General features: G+C 41.1%; 1 protein-coding gene across 1 annotated transcript in view; it reads right to left on the bottom strand.

Moving 5' to 3' along the window:
- Positions 1-3,467: 3,467 nt before the first annotated feature.
- LOC110288965 (cytochrome P450 2B9-like) overlaps positions 3,468-15,011 on the bottom strand; it is a 17,533-nt gene continuing 5,989 nt past the window's right edge. The window contains exons 6-10 of the mRNA XM_029473911.1: positions 12,226-12,402; positions 11,633-11,774; positions 9,826-10,013; positions 9,516-9,657; positions 3,468-4,022 (exon numbers count right to left, since the gene is read on the bottom strand). Of these exons, the coding sequence (XP_029329771.1) occupies positions 3,841-4,022; positions 9,516-9,657; positions 9,826-10,013; positions 11,633-11,774; positions 12,226-12,402 (831 nt within the window). The 3' untranslated portion in view covers positions 3,468-3,840. The remainder of the gene's footprint in view (positions 4,023-9,515; positions 9,658-9,825; positions 10,014-11,632; positions 11,775-12,225; positions 12,403-15,011) is intronic.

Consider the following 15,011-nt stretch of genomic DNA (forward strand, 5'->3'; position numbering starts at 1 on the left):
GAAGAAGAAGAAGAAGAAGAAGAAGAAGAAGAAGAAGAAGAAGAAGAAGAAGAAGAAGAAGAAGAAGAAGAAGAAGAAGAAGAAGAAGAAACCAAAATGGAATGGGAGGGGTGAGAAAATGATGAAAATGAGGGCTGAAATCAATCAAAGAGAATAATACAAAGAATCATAAAACCAAGAGCTCATTCTTTGAGAAAATCAAGATGAACAAACCCTTAGCCAAACTAACTAAAAGGCTGAGAGAAAGTACCCAAATTAACAAAATCAGGAATAAAAAGGTAGACATTACAGCACACACTGGAGAAACTCAAAGAATCATTAGTTCTTCAAAATCCTGTAGTCCACAAAATTGGAAAATTTAAGTGAAATGAATGATTTTCTAGACAGATGTCAATTACAAAAACTGAATCAAGATCAGATAAATATCTCAATAGTCCTATAACCCTGAAGGAAATAAAAGCAGCCGTTAAAAGTCTCCAATCAAAATAAAAAGTCCAGGGTCAAATGGTTTTAGCACAGAATTCTACCAGACTTTCAGAGATGAGCTATTACCAATACTCCTCAAACAATTCCACAAAATAGAAACAGAAGAACACTGCCAAGTTTATTCTATGAGGTCATGGTTACCTTCCTACCTAAACCACACAAATACTCAACAAAGAAAGAGAATTTCAGACCAATTTCTCTTATGAATATTGGTGGGAAAATACTCACTAAAATACTTGCAAACTGAATCCAAGAACACATCAAAGACATCAACCAGCATGATCAATTAGACTTCAACCCAGGAATGAAGGGGTGGTTGAATATAAGAACATCCAACCACATAATCCACCATAAAAACAAACAGAAAGAAAACATCACAAATTCATCCCAATAGATGCTGGAAAAGCCTTTGACAAAATCCAACACCCCATCATGTTAAAATTATCATAGGGATCAGGAATACAAGGGACATATCTGAAAATAATAAACATAATATGCAGAAAGTCAATAGCCAACATCTAATTAAATGGACAGAAATTTACAGCATATCCACAAAAATGAGGGACAAGTCTGCTTTCTCTTTCTCTTTCCCTCCCCTCTCTCTCTCTCTCTCTCTCTCTCTCTCTCTCTCTCTCTCTCTCTATATATATATATATATATATATATATATATATATATATATTAAATTTCTAGCCAGAGCAATACCACAACTAAGGNNNTATATATATATATATATATATATATATATATATATATATTAAATTTCTAGCCAGAGCAATACCACAACTAAGGGAGATTAAGGGTATACAAATTGGAAAGTAAAAAGTGAAATTTATTGTGCATTGCAGATATATAATAATATACTTGAGTGATCCCCAAAAGTCTAGAGAACTTCTACAGCTGGTAAACACGTTTTAGCAAAGCAGCTGATAAACCATCACACTGGAAAAGCAAGATTCAGATCTAAAATCACTTCTCATGACTATGATAGAGGACTATAAGAAAGACATAAATAACCCCCTTAAAGAAATACAGAACACAGGTAAACAGGTAGAAGCACTTAAAGAGGAAACACAATGTCCCATATGAGCCTTACAAATACAGAGGAAGATGCTCACAAGCAACCATTGGACTGAACATGGGGTGCCCAATAGAGGAGTTAGAGAAAGGACTGAAGGAGTTGAAGGGATTTGAAACCCCATAGGAAGAACAACAATGTAAGTCAACCAGACCCTCACACACCCCCACACACACAGAGCTCCCAGGGACTAGTACACATGGCTCCATGGCTCCAACTGCATATATAGCAGAGGAAGGCCTTGTCAGACATCATTGGGAGATGATGGTCTTATGAAGGCTTGATAGATGTCCCAGTGTAGGGGAAATAAGGGTGGGGAGGTGGGAGTGGGTGGGTGGGGGGGGGGGTGGGTGGGTGGGTGGGTGGAGGAACACCCTCATAGATGCAAGGGGAGGAAAGTTGGGATAGAGGGTCACTGGGAGGGGAAACCGAGGAAAGGGGATAACATTTGACATGTAAATAAGTAAAATACCAAAATTTTAAAAAAGTATAGAACAATCTGTTGAGGATGTGGCGCAAAAGGAAAATATCTCCATTACTAGTGGGAGTACAAACTTGTACAACTACTTTGGATATCAATCTGGCAGTTTCTCAGAATATTGGAAATAAGTCTATAATTGCTATAGGGTTCCTGGGTATATTCTCCAAATGATGTTCCACCATACCTCAAGGACATGGACTCTGCAAAGTTCAAAACAGCTTTATGTGTAACAGCCAGGAACTGGAAATAACCAAAATGACTCTCAATCAAAGAATGGACAAAGAAAATGTGGTTCATTTATATAATGAGATACTATTCGACTATAAAAACAAGGACATCATAAATTCTGCAAGCAAATAGATGGAACTAGAAAATATCATTCTAAGTGAGGTAACCCAGACCCAAAAGGACATGTACTTAACACTTAAAAGTGTATATTAGATACACAGTACAGGATACCCATGCTATACTCTATGGAACAAAAGAAGCTAAACAAGAAGGAAAGCCAAAGTGAGGATGGCCCAATCACACTTACACAGGAGAACAAAATAGTCACAGGAGGTAAATTAGGGAGGGATCTGGATGGGGGAGTTATGGGGGTTATTTGTGATTGGATGTGTGGAGAGACAGACAAGAGGGAAGAGGACTAGGAGTATAAATGGAAGTCTGCACACAGCAGAGAATGGAATGGAGGTATCTTGAGAACATGACAGAGACCTAGGATAGGGGAGGTGCCCAAAAATCAATGGGATGACCATACTTACAGAAATAAGGATATGGAAACTGAAGAATCTACTTCCCAGTTGAGACAGAAGGAAGAACCATCCAGAGACTGCCCCACCCGAAGATCCATCCCATAAACAGCCACCAAACCCAGACACTATTGCATATGCCAGCAAGATTTTGCTGACAGGACCCTGATATAGCTGTCTCTTGTGAGGCTATGCCAATGCCTGGCAAATAAAGAAGTGGATGCTCACAGTCATCTATTGGATGGAACATAGGGTACCCAATGGAGGACCTAGAGAAAGTACCCAAGGAGCTGAAGGGGTCTGCAACCCTATAGGAGAATAAAATATGAACTAACCAGTACCCCCAGAGCTCATGTCTCTAGCTGCATATGTAGCAGAAGATGGCCTAGTCAGACATCATTGGGAGGAAAGGCCTTTGATCTTGCGAAGATTATATGCCCCAGTACAGGGGAATGCCAGAGCCAGGAAGCAGGAGTGGGTGGGTTGGGGAGTAGGGCAGGGGGAGTGTATAGGGGACTTTCAGGATAGCATTTGAAATGTAAATGAAGAAAATATCTAATAAAAATAAGAGAGAGCATGAAAAAAACCCCATGATGGTGTGTGACTGTGTCCTGTAGAATATAGAAACCTAGATAATATTATGTGAAATATAGGCACGATACACCAAACATCACACACTATGTGATTCTGTTTACCTGAACCATACATACTAGGCAAGTCTGTAGACATAGAATTCAGACCTTGTACAGGGTCCATTAGCACAGATCACAGAGTGTGAAGAGCTGATAAGTTAGGAGGAAGAGGGAAGTGACTCAGCATGAGATGTGGACTCCAGAAGTCTCTGTTCACAAATCAAGAAAGATAGTTGATTGTTTTCTCCAGTGCCATTCACAGGGAAGAACACACCTTCCAGCTGTGGAGAAACACAATAGGAGGAAAGATGTGAGCAACAACGTACGGTCTAGTTTCTAGCAGCTCTCTTGGAGGCACAAAAATAGAGCCATTCTCAACAGAAGTGGGGCCACCTGGCTGCCTCAGTCCAGTCAGCGGGCCAAGAAGCAGATCTGGTATGTTGGAGGTATTTTTCCAATACCACTCTCCTTGGGAGTGAGGTCAATGTCCTTAGAAGCAACAGGGCTTGCCACAGAGAAGTTCTGGAGGATGGACGTGAAGAAAAGGAACAATTCGTTGCGGGCAATGCTTTCACCAAGACAAATGCGCTTTCCTGTGGGCACAGAAAATGATCCATGTGAGCATCCATGCATTGTATAGCCTTTAGAATGTCACATCCATAAACACATTTAGACATCCTTGCTCATTGCAATAAATAACAATGATATATAACAATGATTTTGACCATCACCCTGATATTCAGGTAAGAATGTTAAGAGAATTTTACAGGCAAATGGAACTAAAAAATACCATCTGAGTGAGATAACCCAGACCCAAAAGCACATGTGCAGTATGTACTCACTGATTAGTAGATATCAGCCACTAAGTACAGGAAGATACCAAAAATGTAGCCCAAACAGCCAAAGAAGCTAAACAAGAGAAAGGCTCAAGTGAGGATGTTTGAATCTCACTTACAAGAGGGAATAAAATAGTCATAGGAGGCAGAGAGAAGGAGGAAACTGGGTGGGAGAGGTTATGGAGAGGGTAATGGGGAGGTCAGGATCAGGTATGAAGAGACACAGGAGAGAGGACCAGGAGAATGAATAGAAATTTGCAGCTGCTGGGGCGGGGTGCAGAAGAGAAAGCCTCTAGGAAATCCCAGAGATCTGGGATGGGGGAGGCCCCCAGATGCTATGGGGGGGGTGATGTTAGCTGAGACTCATAGCTACGGGAATATGGAATCTGGAGAGATCACCTCCTGTAGCCAGGCAGGACCCCAGTGGATGGATAAGGACACCAACCCACCCACAGACTTTAAATCAAAAGTCTAAAAGAAATGCAGGGGCAAAGATAGAGCCAAAATGAGGGAACAGACAAGCAATAACCAGCCCCAGCATAAAATGGGCAAACATCAATCCCCAACATCATGAGTAATATTCTGTTATGCATGCAAACAGGATCCTAGCTTAGCTGTCCTCTGAAAGGCATCATCCATCAGCTGTGTGAAACAGATGCAGATATCCACAGATAAACATTGGACAGAACTCAAGAACTTTTATGGAGAAATTGACGACCCCAAAGGGGATAAGAATGCAACAAGAAGACCAACAGAGTCAACTAACCTGGACCCTTGGGGGCCTCTCAGAGACTGAACCACCAACCAAAGAGCATATACAAGCTAAACCTATCCCCCACACACATATGTAGCAGATTGGAAGCTCAGTCTTCATATGGGTCCTGAACAATTATAGCAGGTGCTATCCCTAAGGCTGTTGCCTCTCTGTAGTATATGGTCTTCTAGCTGGGTCAACTTGTCTGGCCTCAGTGAGAGAGGATGTGTTTAACCCTGCAGAGACTCAATGTGACAGGATTGAGGGATACCCACAAGGGTCCTCCACTCTCTCAGAAGCCATATCAGTCTGTTCTCAGTCCAACACATAGGCCAAGACTGCATTTTTTCCTTTTGCCAAAGCTTGTTGCACCAAAGTTGGCTTTGCCTCTCGAGAGCCCCAAAACAGCTCTCTCCTCCCCAAACTAACAGTTCTCCAACCTATATCATGTCTACTTTGCCCCCACAGGGCTATTGACTTATTCCTAGATGTGTTTAAAACTCATAGTTTGGGGTTAGTAATTGAAAGTCTATGCTCAGATAATCTTCAATCATGTGACATGATTCCATTCTGGGATATAAACAACACATGGCTACTTGACATCTTTACTAAGGGCTAGAGAAACTGGAGCCATAGCTTTATCACCATCTTAATTAAGGGCAGTCACATGCCTGGCAGCCATCTCTCTTATTGCAAGACATGGCTTCACTGCCATCTTGATTAAGAGCAGCAACATGTGCCTTCAGCAGACCAGGGAAGCAGGTCTGCAACATTACTTTTGAATTTCAATAAGACATTTGTATGATTTCTGTACTGTCTTGACAAATGGTTTACAATATTGCTCTATGTTTTTACTCTTTAAACTGTAGTGTATTTTAATATTATTTGGGAGGTCTTACAATATTAAAAAGGTTACAGATTACTGCCTTAAATAATATGTTTGCCTCTTTTTTTGCTAATGTTATTAAGCTATAATATAGCCTTAAACGTTTATAAGCTATAGATTTGTATAATGATAAACTATATAAAGGTCAAAAAGTTCCCAGTCTCTTTATAGAATATGTTTATACATAAAAGGGTTTTGTACCGATCCTAAAAGAGCTTCAATTCAAAAATCACTTTTTAAGGCTCAAACCTAACAAGTTCTAGACACAAGAGCTACTATAGCAGTTGTGGTCTCATAAAAAACTACTATAATTAAATACAAGATGATAGTCAGTAACCTTATAAATGACCATGTCATTTGATGAGTTCAAAATTATATTTAAGGCATACTAAGAACTGATGCAGTTAATTTCAATATTAAGGTTTTTTAGCCTCATGTTTTATGTTTGCTAAGTACAGTTTAGAGCAGATAACTAGAAACAGACACAAGTTTTTAACCCAGATATACTTTATAAGTACTAGCCTTAAAAGATCTCAGAGATCTGCTGAATATGGCATTAAATGTTTATTATAACAAACAGAGACTCCCAAATTCTAATAGTGACCTACTCTAGGTCTCCTAAAAGATATGGACACAAAAAAGAAAATCTAACCTGGATTGTAATACCCAAACTATTAAGCAAGACTGCCCCAATGTCTTGCCCACTGTCAGGGCCTGGCCTGAACTGTGGACAGAGAACACCTAGAAAGTTAATTTTTCTCTCCCATGTTCCTCCTCCACGGGGGAAATGAAAAGGCCTCTCATCTTCTGGCCCTAACAGAGTGACTACCTTTGCCATGTTGCAATAGAGACCACAGAAATCTGAGAGAACTGTCTAGGTAGTGGACTATGAACTAATCTGCCATTTTAATTAACATAAAGCATCTAGATTATAATTTATCTTTCTCAGGTCTCTGATCATCACATTGACAGCTAAGATAACTGTAACTTGACAGCTAAAGGACAACCAGCAACTGACACTTTATCCCAAGGTAATCAACCAACATGTTATCTCATTAGACAATTCATTAGCTAGTTAAAACTACCAGATCTGTTAATAGAAAGTCAAACAGGTTTGGCTTGCTCACAGGATTCATGATAAAAGAAAAACAGGTTTCAGGTGTAGATTTTTGCTCTTCCCTCATCTAAAGGAACTCACTTTACACTGACTGCTCCCAGTGATCAAACATCTGTATCTCATGGTAAATAATTGGATAGGAAAAAGAAGTAAACTTTCTGCAAGGTCTGAGGATATGAACGGCTTAGTTATGAGGATCTAAGAAACTGTTTTTAGGGTCTAAGAAAATGTTTTTAGCTTGGTAAATTCAAGTTGTGACGGCTGGAGGGTGTGAAAAAGTTGGATGGTGATAGGAAAGTCGTTGAACATACATAAAAGGAACAAAATTTCTTCAGGTTTCTTCCCCTCACTATGCTATTACATTTGGATTTCAAAACTTCAGAGTTCTAACATTAATCAATGAAGTGCTAAGAAATTATTAGCCTAACTCTGGTAAATATTCACCACTATATGATCCTGTATTATACCTTCATTCAAGATGTTAAGTTTCCTTTGGTTGTCTTCTAACTATAGACTTAAAGGTGTGCTAAATGAATATACATTCAGTGTTCTGAATAGAGGGGAAAAGTCCCTCTTGCTCCTTCTGTTCCATGGAAGGTTTCTGTATTCCCTAAACTCACCTTAAAGACTGCTCATGTTTTTCACAAATATTGTTTACCAGGCCTCTACTATAACAAAATATGGTGTTTGCTACCTTTTTCTACAATGTGCATTTCAAAACAGAATACAATTAATGTTTCTAAAATTTATCTATTTTGTAAGCTTAAAAAGATTTTTCTAAGCTTCAGGAAACAGACTCGAGGGGGCAGGGGGCTGGCAAGATGGCTCAATGGGTAAGAGCACTGACTCCTCTTCCAAAGGTCCTGACTTCAAAACCCAGAAACCACATGGTGGTTCACAACCACACGTAATGAGATCTGATGCCCTCTTCTGGTGCATCTGAAGTCAGTTACAGGGTTCTTATGTATAATAGTAAACAAAGCAGAGCAAGCAGGGACTGAGCTAGCACAAGTTGACCAGTGCAAGCAAGGCCAACAGGAGCAAACAGAGATCCTAAAATTCAATTCCCACCAACCACATGGAGGCTCACAACCATCTGTACAGCTACAGTGTACTCACATACATAAAATAAATAAAATAAATCTTTTTTAAAAAAAGAAAGAAAACATACTCAGATTCACCTCTTATGGGTCAAATGGACTCCATCTGGATAAGTACCTCTGTCAATCAACAGCCTAACTTTCCCACCTGTGGCCTATTCCAGAGGGTGGGATCCACCCCCTCCCCTGGTTCTGGGACTCCCCTTCCCCAACGTTCAAGAACATGGTCCAAGGGGTTTTAAAGGTACCCCTAAGAAAAAAAAGGTTTCTCCCTAACATAACTTTATTTTCTCCCTCTACTAGGTAGAAGTGTTTCAGCATCCTGCCTAATCCACATGCTTACTCAAAATCTGCATCCAGAACACTTTGAGAGAAGCCACCCACACGTGCTTCTGTCTACTCTCACGGGCTCTTCTCCTGGGCCTGCACATTACTAGCTGCAGATGGTCCCACAGATCCTGGATATCAGTGAAACATCCAACTTTCCCAGGACTTGTCCAGCATCCCAATTTTCCTTGGGTCCCCAAAGACAGACCATCACCCCAAAGTTAGCAGGAAGTAGTTTAAAGAACAGGACAACTGCACTCCTGTTCCACCACGACCCATTCTAGCTTCTCATTTTTATTTAAACAAGAAGGGAGAAATGTTGATTTACAAACAATTCCACTAGACTTCTCCCAGAGACCTAGCAACAGCTTACATCATCATCTGCCAAAACTGCCTGCCAGGTGAAAGGCAGATGCAGCATCAACAGCATATAAAAATGACTACCCTCTAACCCCCTTCTCCTCTCTCTCCCTCTACTCTATTCCCTTATCTCTCACTCACTTTCTGTCTCTCTCTGTCTCTCTCTCTGTCTCTATCTGTCTCTCTCTGTCTCTGTCTCTGTCTCTCTCTCTGTCTCTCTCTCTCTCTCTCTCTCTCAAACACACACACACACACACACACACACACACACACACACACACACACTCACACACAAACACATATCGTGTTCCTGGCCAGCTTCTCTTTCTGTCCTTCTTTCTGCCCACCTCTGTCCCCCTTCTCTAAGTTCTCACTCTCCTTTCTTCCACAAATGAACATTATAACAGACCTGTCACATGATGTGGTTTACCAGGGGGTATCATGCCTGACTGACATGTACCCCTCACCCCACCTGACACTGCATTAAATTTCTTAGCATTGCCTTTAAACACTTCCAAAAATGCCTCCTGACCTGGATGCTCCTTTAGTTCAGGACTCCCCTCAGGGGGCTGTAGCCAGGTTAAATGGGATTGTTCAGGCAAGGCAGCTAGGATACACTCAGTACAGAGGGACCTATTGCTGTTTGTGTCTCAAAGGTTGGGCCTGCTCTCTGGTGTCTGGGAAAGGAATAACAGGTCTGTCTCACCAGTGGAGAAGGGCAGAAAAGCTTCACTTTTCTTCAGTGCCCCATTGGCATCCAGGAAGTGCTCAGGATTGAAGCTGTCCGGTTGTACAAAATACTGTGGGTCATGGAGAGCTGAACTCAGGATGGGGTACACCTCAGTGTTCTAGGAGATGATACAAGATACAAAGATATTATTCTACCCTGACTCTCATGTGAAAAACAGTCAGTACCTTAGTAAAACAGAATGCAGGGAAAACACAGGGTGAAGTCTGTGATTAGCACAGTGGAGGACATTCAGGGTGTATCGATGAGGAATCACACCTGGTCTCACCTTGGGGAGCAGGTACCCTCGGAAAATGGTATCTTTGGTCACTCTGTGTGGTGCTCCAGTAGGGACAATATCTGAAAATCTCTGAATCTCGTGAATGACTGCATCAGTGTATGGCATTTTAGTGCGATCATGAAGGGTTGGTAGCCGGTGTGAGCCTATCACCTGATCAATCTCCTTTTGGACTTTCTCTGCACAGAAAAGTGGGGAAATAGACCTGTGTTACTGGCTTTGTCGCAATGGTATTGTATTCTAACAGCCAACAACCCAGAAAAAGTGTGCAGTAAGGAGACCCTGCTGCCAAACTGAGAAACTGTCTCATACTTAAGTGCCTAGCTCTCTGTGCCCATGTTTAAAACTATATTAAATCTCTCCTCCATGAGCTTCAACCTCATTTCAGCAGGGCTTTACTAAAAAAAGAAAAATAGACAGAAAAGGACTACTGCACAGGGAGACTTCAGACCAGACATGATGAGGCAAGAGTGGGGTTAGGGGGAGAGAAGCAGGAGAAATTATCACCTTGGCAATGAATTGACTATACACGCACACACACATGCCCATGCACACACACAAACACACACACACCACATCTTGACATGGAACTTTATATTAAGAACTTGAGGCTATGTCCTCAGAAATGTAACAGAGAAGTTGGTAAATTAGTAAATTAACCAATCAATAGACACATGTAGAAATAAATATATAAGAAAATCAATGGATAAATGAATATATGGACAGATTCCTGAGTTAATGAACACACTAAGTACTGGATTGTGTATTCAACTTGTAAGTCAACAAATGATTCAATTAGTGGATGTGTGAGGAAATGGATAAAAACAGAAAGGGGAATCAAAGGCCACTTAGTGAAAGGATTAGGTAATGAAAACTGTTGATAGAAGGAGAGATGAGTGTATGAATGAATCGATGGCCAATATTTTATTCAACTCTGCTGATCAAAGGAAAACACTTAAGTTGATTCATTCAAATAAATAAATGAAATACCTATTTTGGTGGTTAAAAAATCAATAAGCACACAAATAATCAGTTGATTTAGAATTGGATAGTTGACTGGGAAGATTCAATGTGTGTGCCTGTGTGTGGGCACACACACATTTGCCTGTGTCTTTCTGTGTGTGCATACATGGGCACACACACACTAGTGCATACATACATCTGTCCGTTCATGTGTGTATTTGTGAATAAATGTTTAGCAAGGAGATAGAAGGATCAGTGAGTAAATAGACTTTTAGATGGATTGATGCTTAGTTGTGTGAGAATGACTGAAGGGAGAGGCCAATGACAGGTTCATTGATGGATGTACAAATAGGTGGGTGAATAAACAGAATAAGTATGTGGATGGAGAAGTGGATGTATAGAAAGATGAATAATAGATGAATGTAAAGTTTGAAGGAAGTGGAAGGAAGAGATGGAGGGAAGAAAGGAATGATACATTGATGGATGGATGGATGGATGGATGGATGGATGGATGAATGGATGAATGGATGGCATACAGGCGCATGGGGGATAGATGAATGAATAAATTGATAGATGGACAGAAAAACGGATAAATGGAGGAGTAGGTGTATGGATGGATAGATGATTGGATAAAACTTTTAGTGATAGGAGAAATTAACAGAAAACTGGTCAGCTGAGTGTTCATTCACACACCACCCCACACTGCCTTAGGATAAAAGTAGAGCAATGCCTTCAGAGTTCCAGATGTAAGTGGTCCATGTCTCATTCATCCACACAAAATCCCTGCAGGCAAAAGGGAACTAGAAAATCCCCCAATGGTCCACATGTGGCACACCTGCAACATGGGGGTACATGAGCATGAGCAGGAAACCACAGCAGAGGGTGGTGCTGGTAGTCTCAGTTCCAGCAAAGAAGAGAGAGAGAACAGACATCATGAGGTTCTGGTGATGGAACTCCGTGTTGTAGTTTGACTTCTCCTGGTTACAGATGGGAAAGAGAAGAGATGGTCAAGATTGACTTGCAAGGAGATGAACACATTTATGAGCACTGTCTTTCTGTTTGTGAGTCTCACACTATTTTCACAGCTTGGTATTTCTCAGCTTTAACATTCTCCATTGGTTTCTTCTATCTTCTCTTTCTCTCTACTTTGATCTTTTGTGATTTATTGTCTTTTTATCTCCCAGATTTATTCTTCTGTGGTCTTTCTGTTTCTTGCCCTTTGTCTTGTGTTTCATTCCCAGACATGTGCCTTCTCTCCTTCCTATATCATTTACCTCCTTTTCTCTGTTTATTTTCCAGATATTCTGCATCTCCTCCACTCTGTTTCTTCTTCTCCTCACCATCCTCTGTCCCCTCCCATCTTTTTCTCTGACCACATCCCCATTCTTCACTCTCATCCATCCCCTTTCTCATCCATGCAGGATTAACCTTCTCCATCCTCAGTAGGTAAGTATCGATGAAGTCTCGTGGCGCACTGGGGTCCAAGGTTGCCCTGTGCTTTTCCACATGATGGGTAATGAAGTTGAGGATTTCCTGCTGGTTTTTGGCAATTTTTCTGTGTACACCAGGAAAGTACTTCAAGAAACCAGAGAAGAGCTCAAACATCTGCAAGAAAGAAGGGCCCAGGAGGTCACCTGGAGCTATCAGGTCCCAAAAGTTGACAGTGTTCTATCTTAGTCACTGATTTAATATGTTGGGAGACATCATGACCAAGGCAACTCTTACAAAAGAGAGATTTAATTGAGAGTTTACCTATGGTTTCAGGTTATTTTATTAACATTATAGTAGGAATCACCCATGTAGAGCTTAAGGCTTACATCCTGATACACAGGAAGGCAGGAAGAACAATGGAGAACATTGGGACTTACATGGGCTTCTGAAACCTCAAAAAACACTCCAACAACACACTTCCTCCAACAAGGACACACCTGTCTATTCCTCAGAGTAAAATTTCCTCTCCCTTTTTCCTTAAATCAGGACTCCCATTTCTTAAGCACAGGACTTAAAAGACTTAAAAGATTCAAATACATATCCAAGATATTTTTTAATCCCTAACCTCCTCAACTTTACTTCTATTCCTAGTCTAGCTGTCCCAACAACTTGAAACCAATTCACAGACTGATCCAGGATTTTCCTTGGAATCTACTTCCTGGTCCAACCTCATAGACAGTACTTCCATAACCCCAGATATCCTAGCAGAACCTTAATAACAAATAAACAGACTGTTCTTCCTAATGTTGACCAACATTCTCTTTTCTTTGGGTCCCTAACAACAATGAAACAGTGTCAGCAGGAAGTACCCAGAGAGAATGACACCCACTTACCTAACATGCATAGGAATTTGAATGTCTGAGAAGCAATTAGAAAAATGTTCAAAGTCCTTAGTCATCAGGGAAATGCAAATCAAAACAACTCTGAGATTCCATCTCACACCTGTCAGAATGACTAAAATAAAAAACTCAAGTGATAGCACATGCTGGGGATGTTGTGGAGCCAATACTACTTCATTGCTGGTGGGGATGTAAATTTGTACAACCACTTTAAAAAACAAATTTGGTGATTTCTTAGAAGACTGGGAGTAATTCTACCTCAAGAACCAGCTATACTACTCCTGGGTATATATTCAAAATATGTATAAATATCCCACAAAGGCACTTGCTCAACTATGTTCATAGAAACTTTATTCATGATAGCCAGAAACTGAAATCAACCTAGATGTCCTCTCAACTGAAGAATGGATAAAGAAAATGCAGGACATCTACACAGTGGAATACTTATTCAACTATGAAAAATCAAAGACATCATGGATTTTGCAGGCAAATGGATAGAACCTCAGAATATAATTATGGGTGAGGTAACACACTCTCAAAAGAACATGGGTGATATGTATTCACTTATAAGTGGTATTAGTCATAAAATACAGGTACCCCAGGTATTACAACCACACACTCAAAGAAGCTAAAAAGAAGAAAGGCCCAAGTGAGGAAGCTTGAATCTCACTTAAAAGGGAGAATAAAAATAGTCATAAGGGGCAGATGGAGGGGGGAACTGGGAGGGAGGGAGGATAGAGAAGGGAGTGAGGGATTCAGGATCAGATGTGGGAAAGGACAGGAGACGGCTAGATGGCCATGAAAATGAATGGAAATCTAAATGATGGAAGTAAGGAGGTGGGGTAGGGAGGAATCTCCAGGATGAGACCTGGGATAAGGGAGGCACTCAAAAATCAATGGGGGTGAACTTAGCTGTTACTCCCTACACTGGAGATATGGAACCTGAAGGACCCAACCCCTGTAGCCAGAGAGAAACCACAGTGAAACAAGAGATACAACAACCCACCCACAAAACTGTAGACCCAAAATTTATCCTGACTCCAAGTAATGCAAACACACATTGGGGATGGAGGAGAATGAAAGGGAATGGCCAACCAATAACCAGACCAAATTGAGACCCACCCAGTGGGCAAGCACCAATTCCTAACACTATTAACGATATTTTGTTATGCTTGCAGACAGGTTGCCCTCCGAGAGGTTCTACCCAGCAGCTGACTCAGAGAGATACAGACACCCACAGCCGAACAGTGGATGGAGCTTGAAGATTTTATGGAACAACAGAAGGAAGGATTACAGGGACCAAAGGGGCTAGGAATGCCACAGGAAGGCTAACAGAGTCCTTAGGACTCTCAGAGACTGAATCACCAGACAAAGAACTTACACAGGTTGGACCTATGCCTCCATGCTCACATGTAACAGATTTGCAGGTTCGTGTTCATGTGGTTGCTAAGCCACTTGTACAGGGCTATCCCACAAGCTGCAGCCTGTATGTGGGATATGTTGTTGTAGCTGGGCTCCCTTCTCCAACCTCAGTGGGAGCGGATGTGAGTAACCTCACAGAGACTTGAAATGCCAAGGTGGAGAGAAACCCAGGAGGCCCACCAGTCAGAAAAGAAGGGGAGAGGGGGTGGAAGAAGGATTGCGGAAAGGGATAACCAGGAAGGATATATAGTGAATGGGATGGGGGTCATGGGGAAGGGGAGGAGATAGGGGATTTTCGAATGGAAAACTAGGAAAGGAGATAGCATTTGAAATGTAAATAAAGAAAATATCTAATAAAAAAAGTAAAATAAAATTGAAAAAGAAAAAGAAAAGGAAGGAAAAAAGAAAGGAAGGAAGGAAAGGAAGAAAGAGAGGGGGAGGGAGGGAGGGAGGACGGGAAGG

The sequence above is a fragment of the Mus caroli genome, unplaced genomic scaffold, assembly GCF_900094665.2.
Source record: "Mus caroli unplaced genomic scaffold, CAROLI_EIJ_v1.1 scaffold_14556_1, whole genome shotgun sequence".
In the NCBI taxonomy this organism is placed as follows: domain Eukaryota; kingdom Metazoa; phylum Chordata; class Mammalia; order Rodentia; family Muridae; genus Mus; species Mus caroli.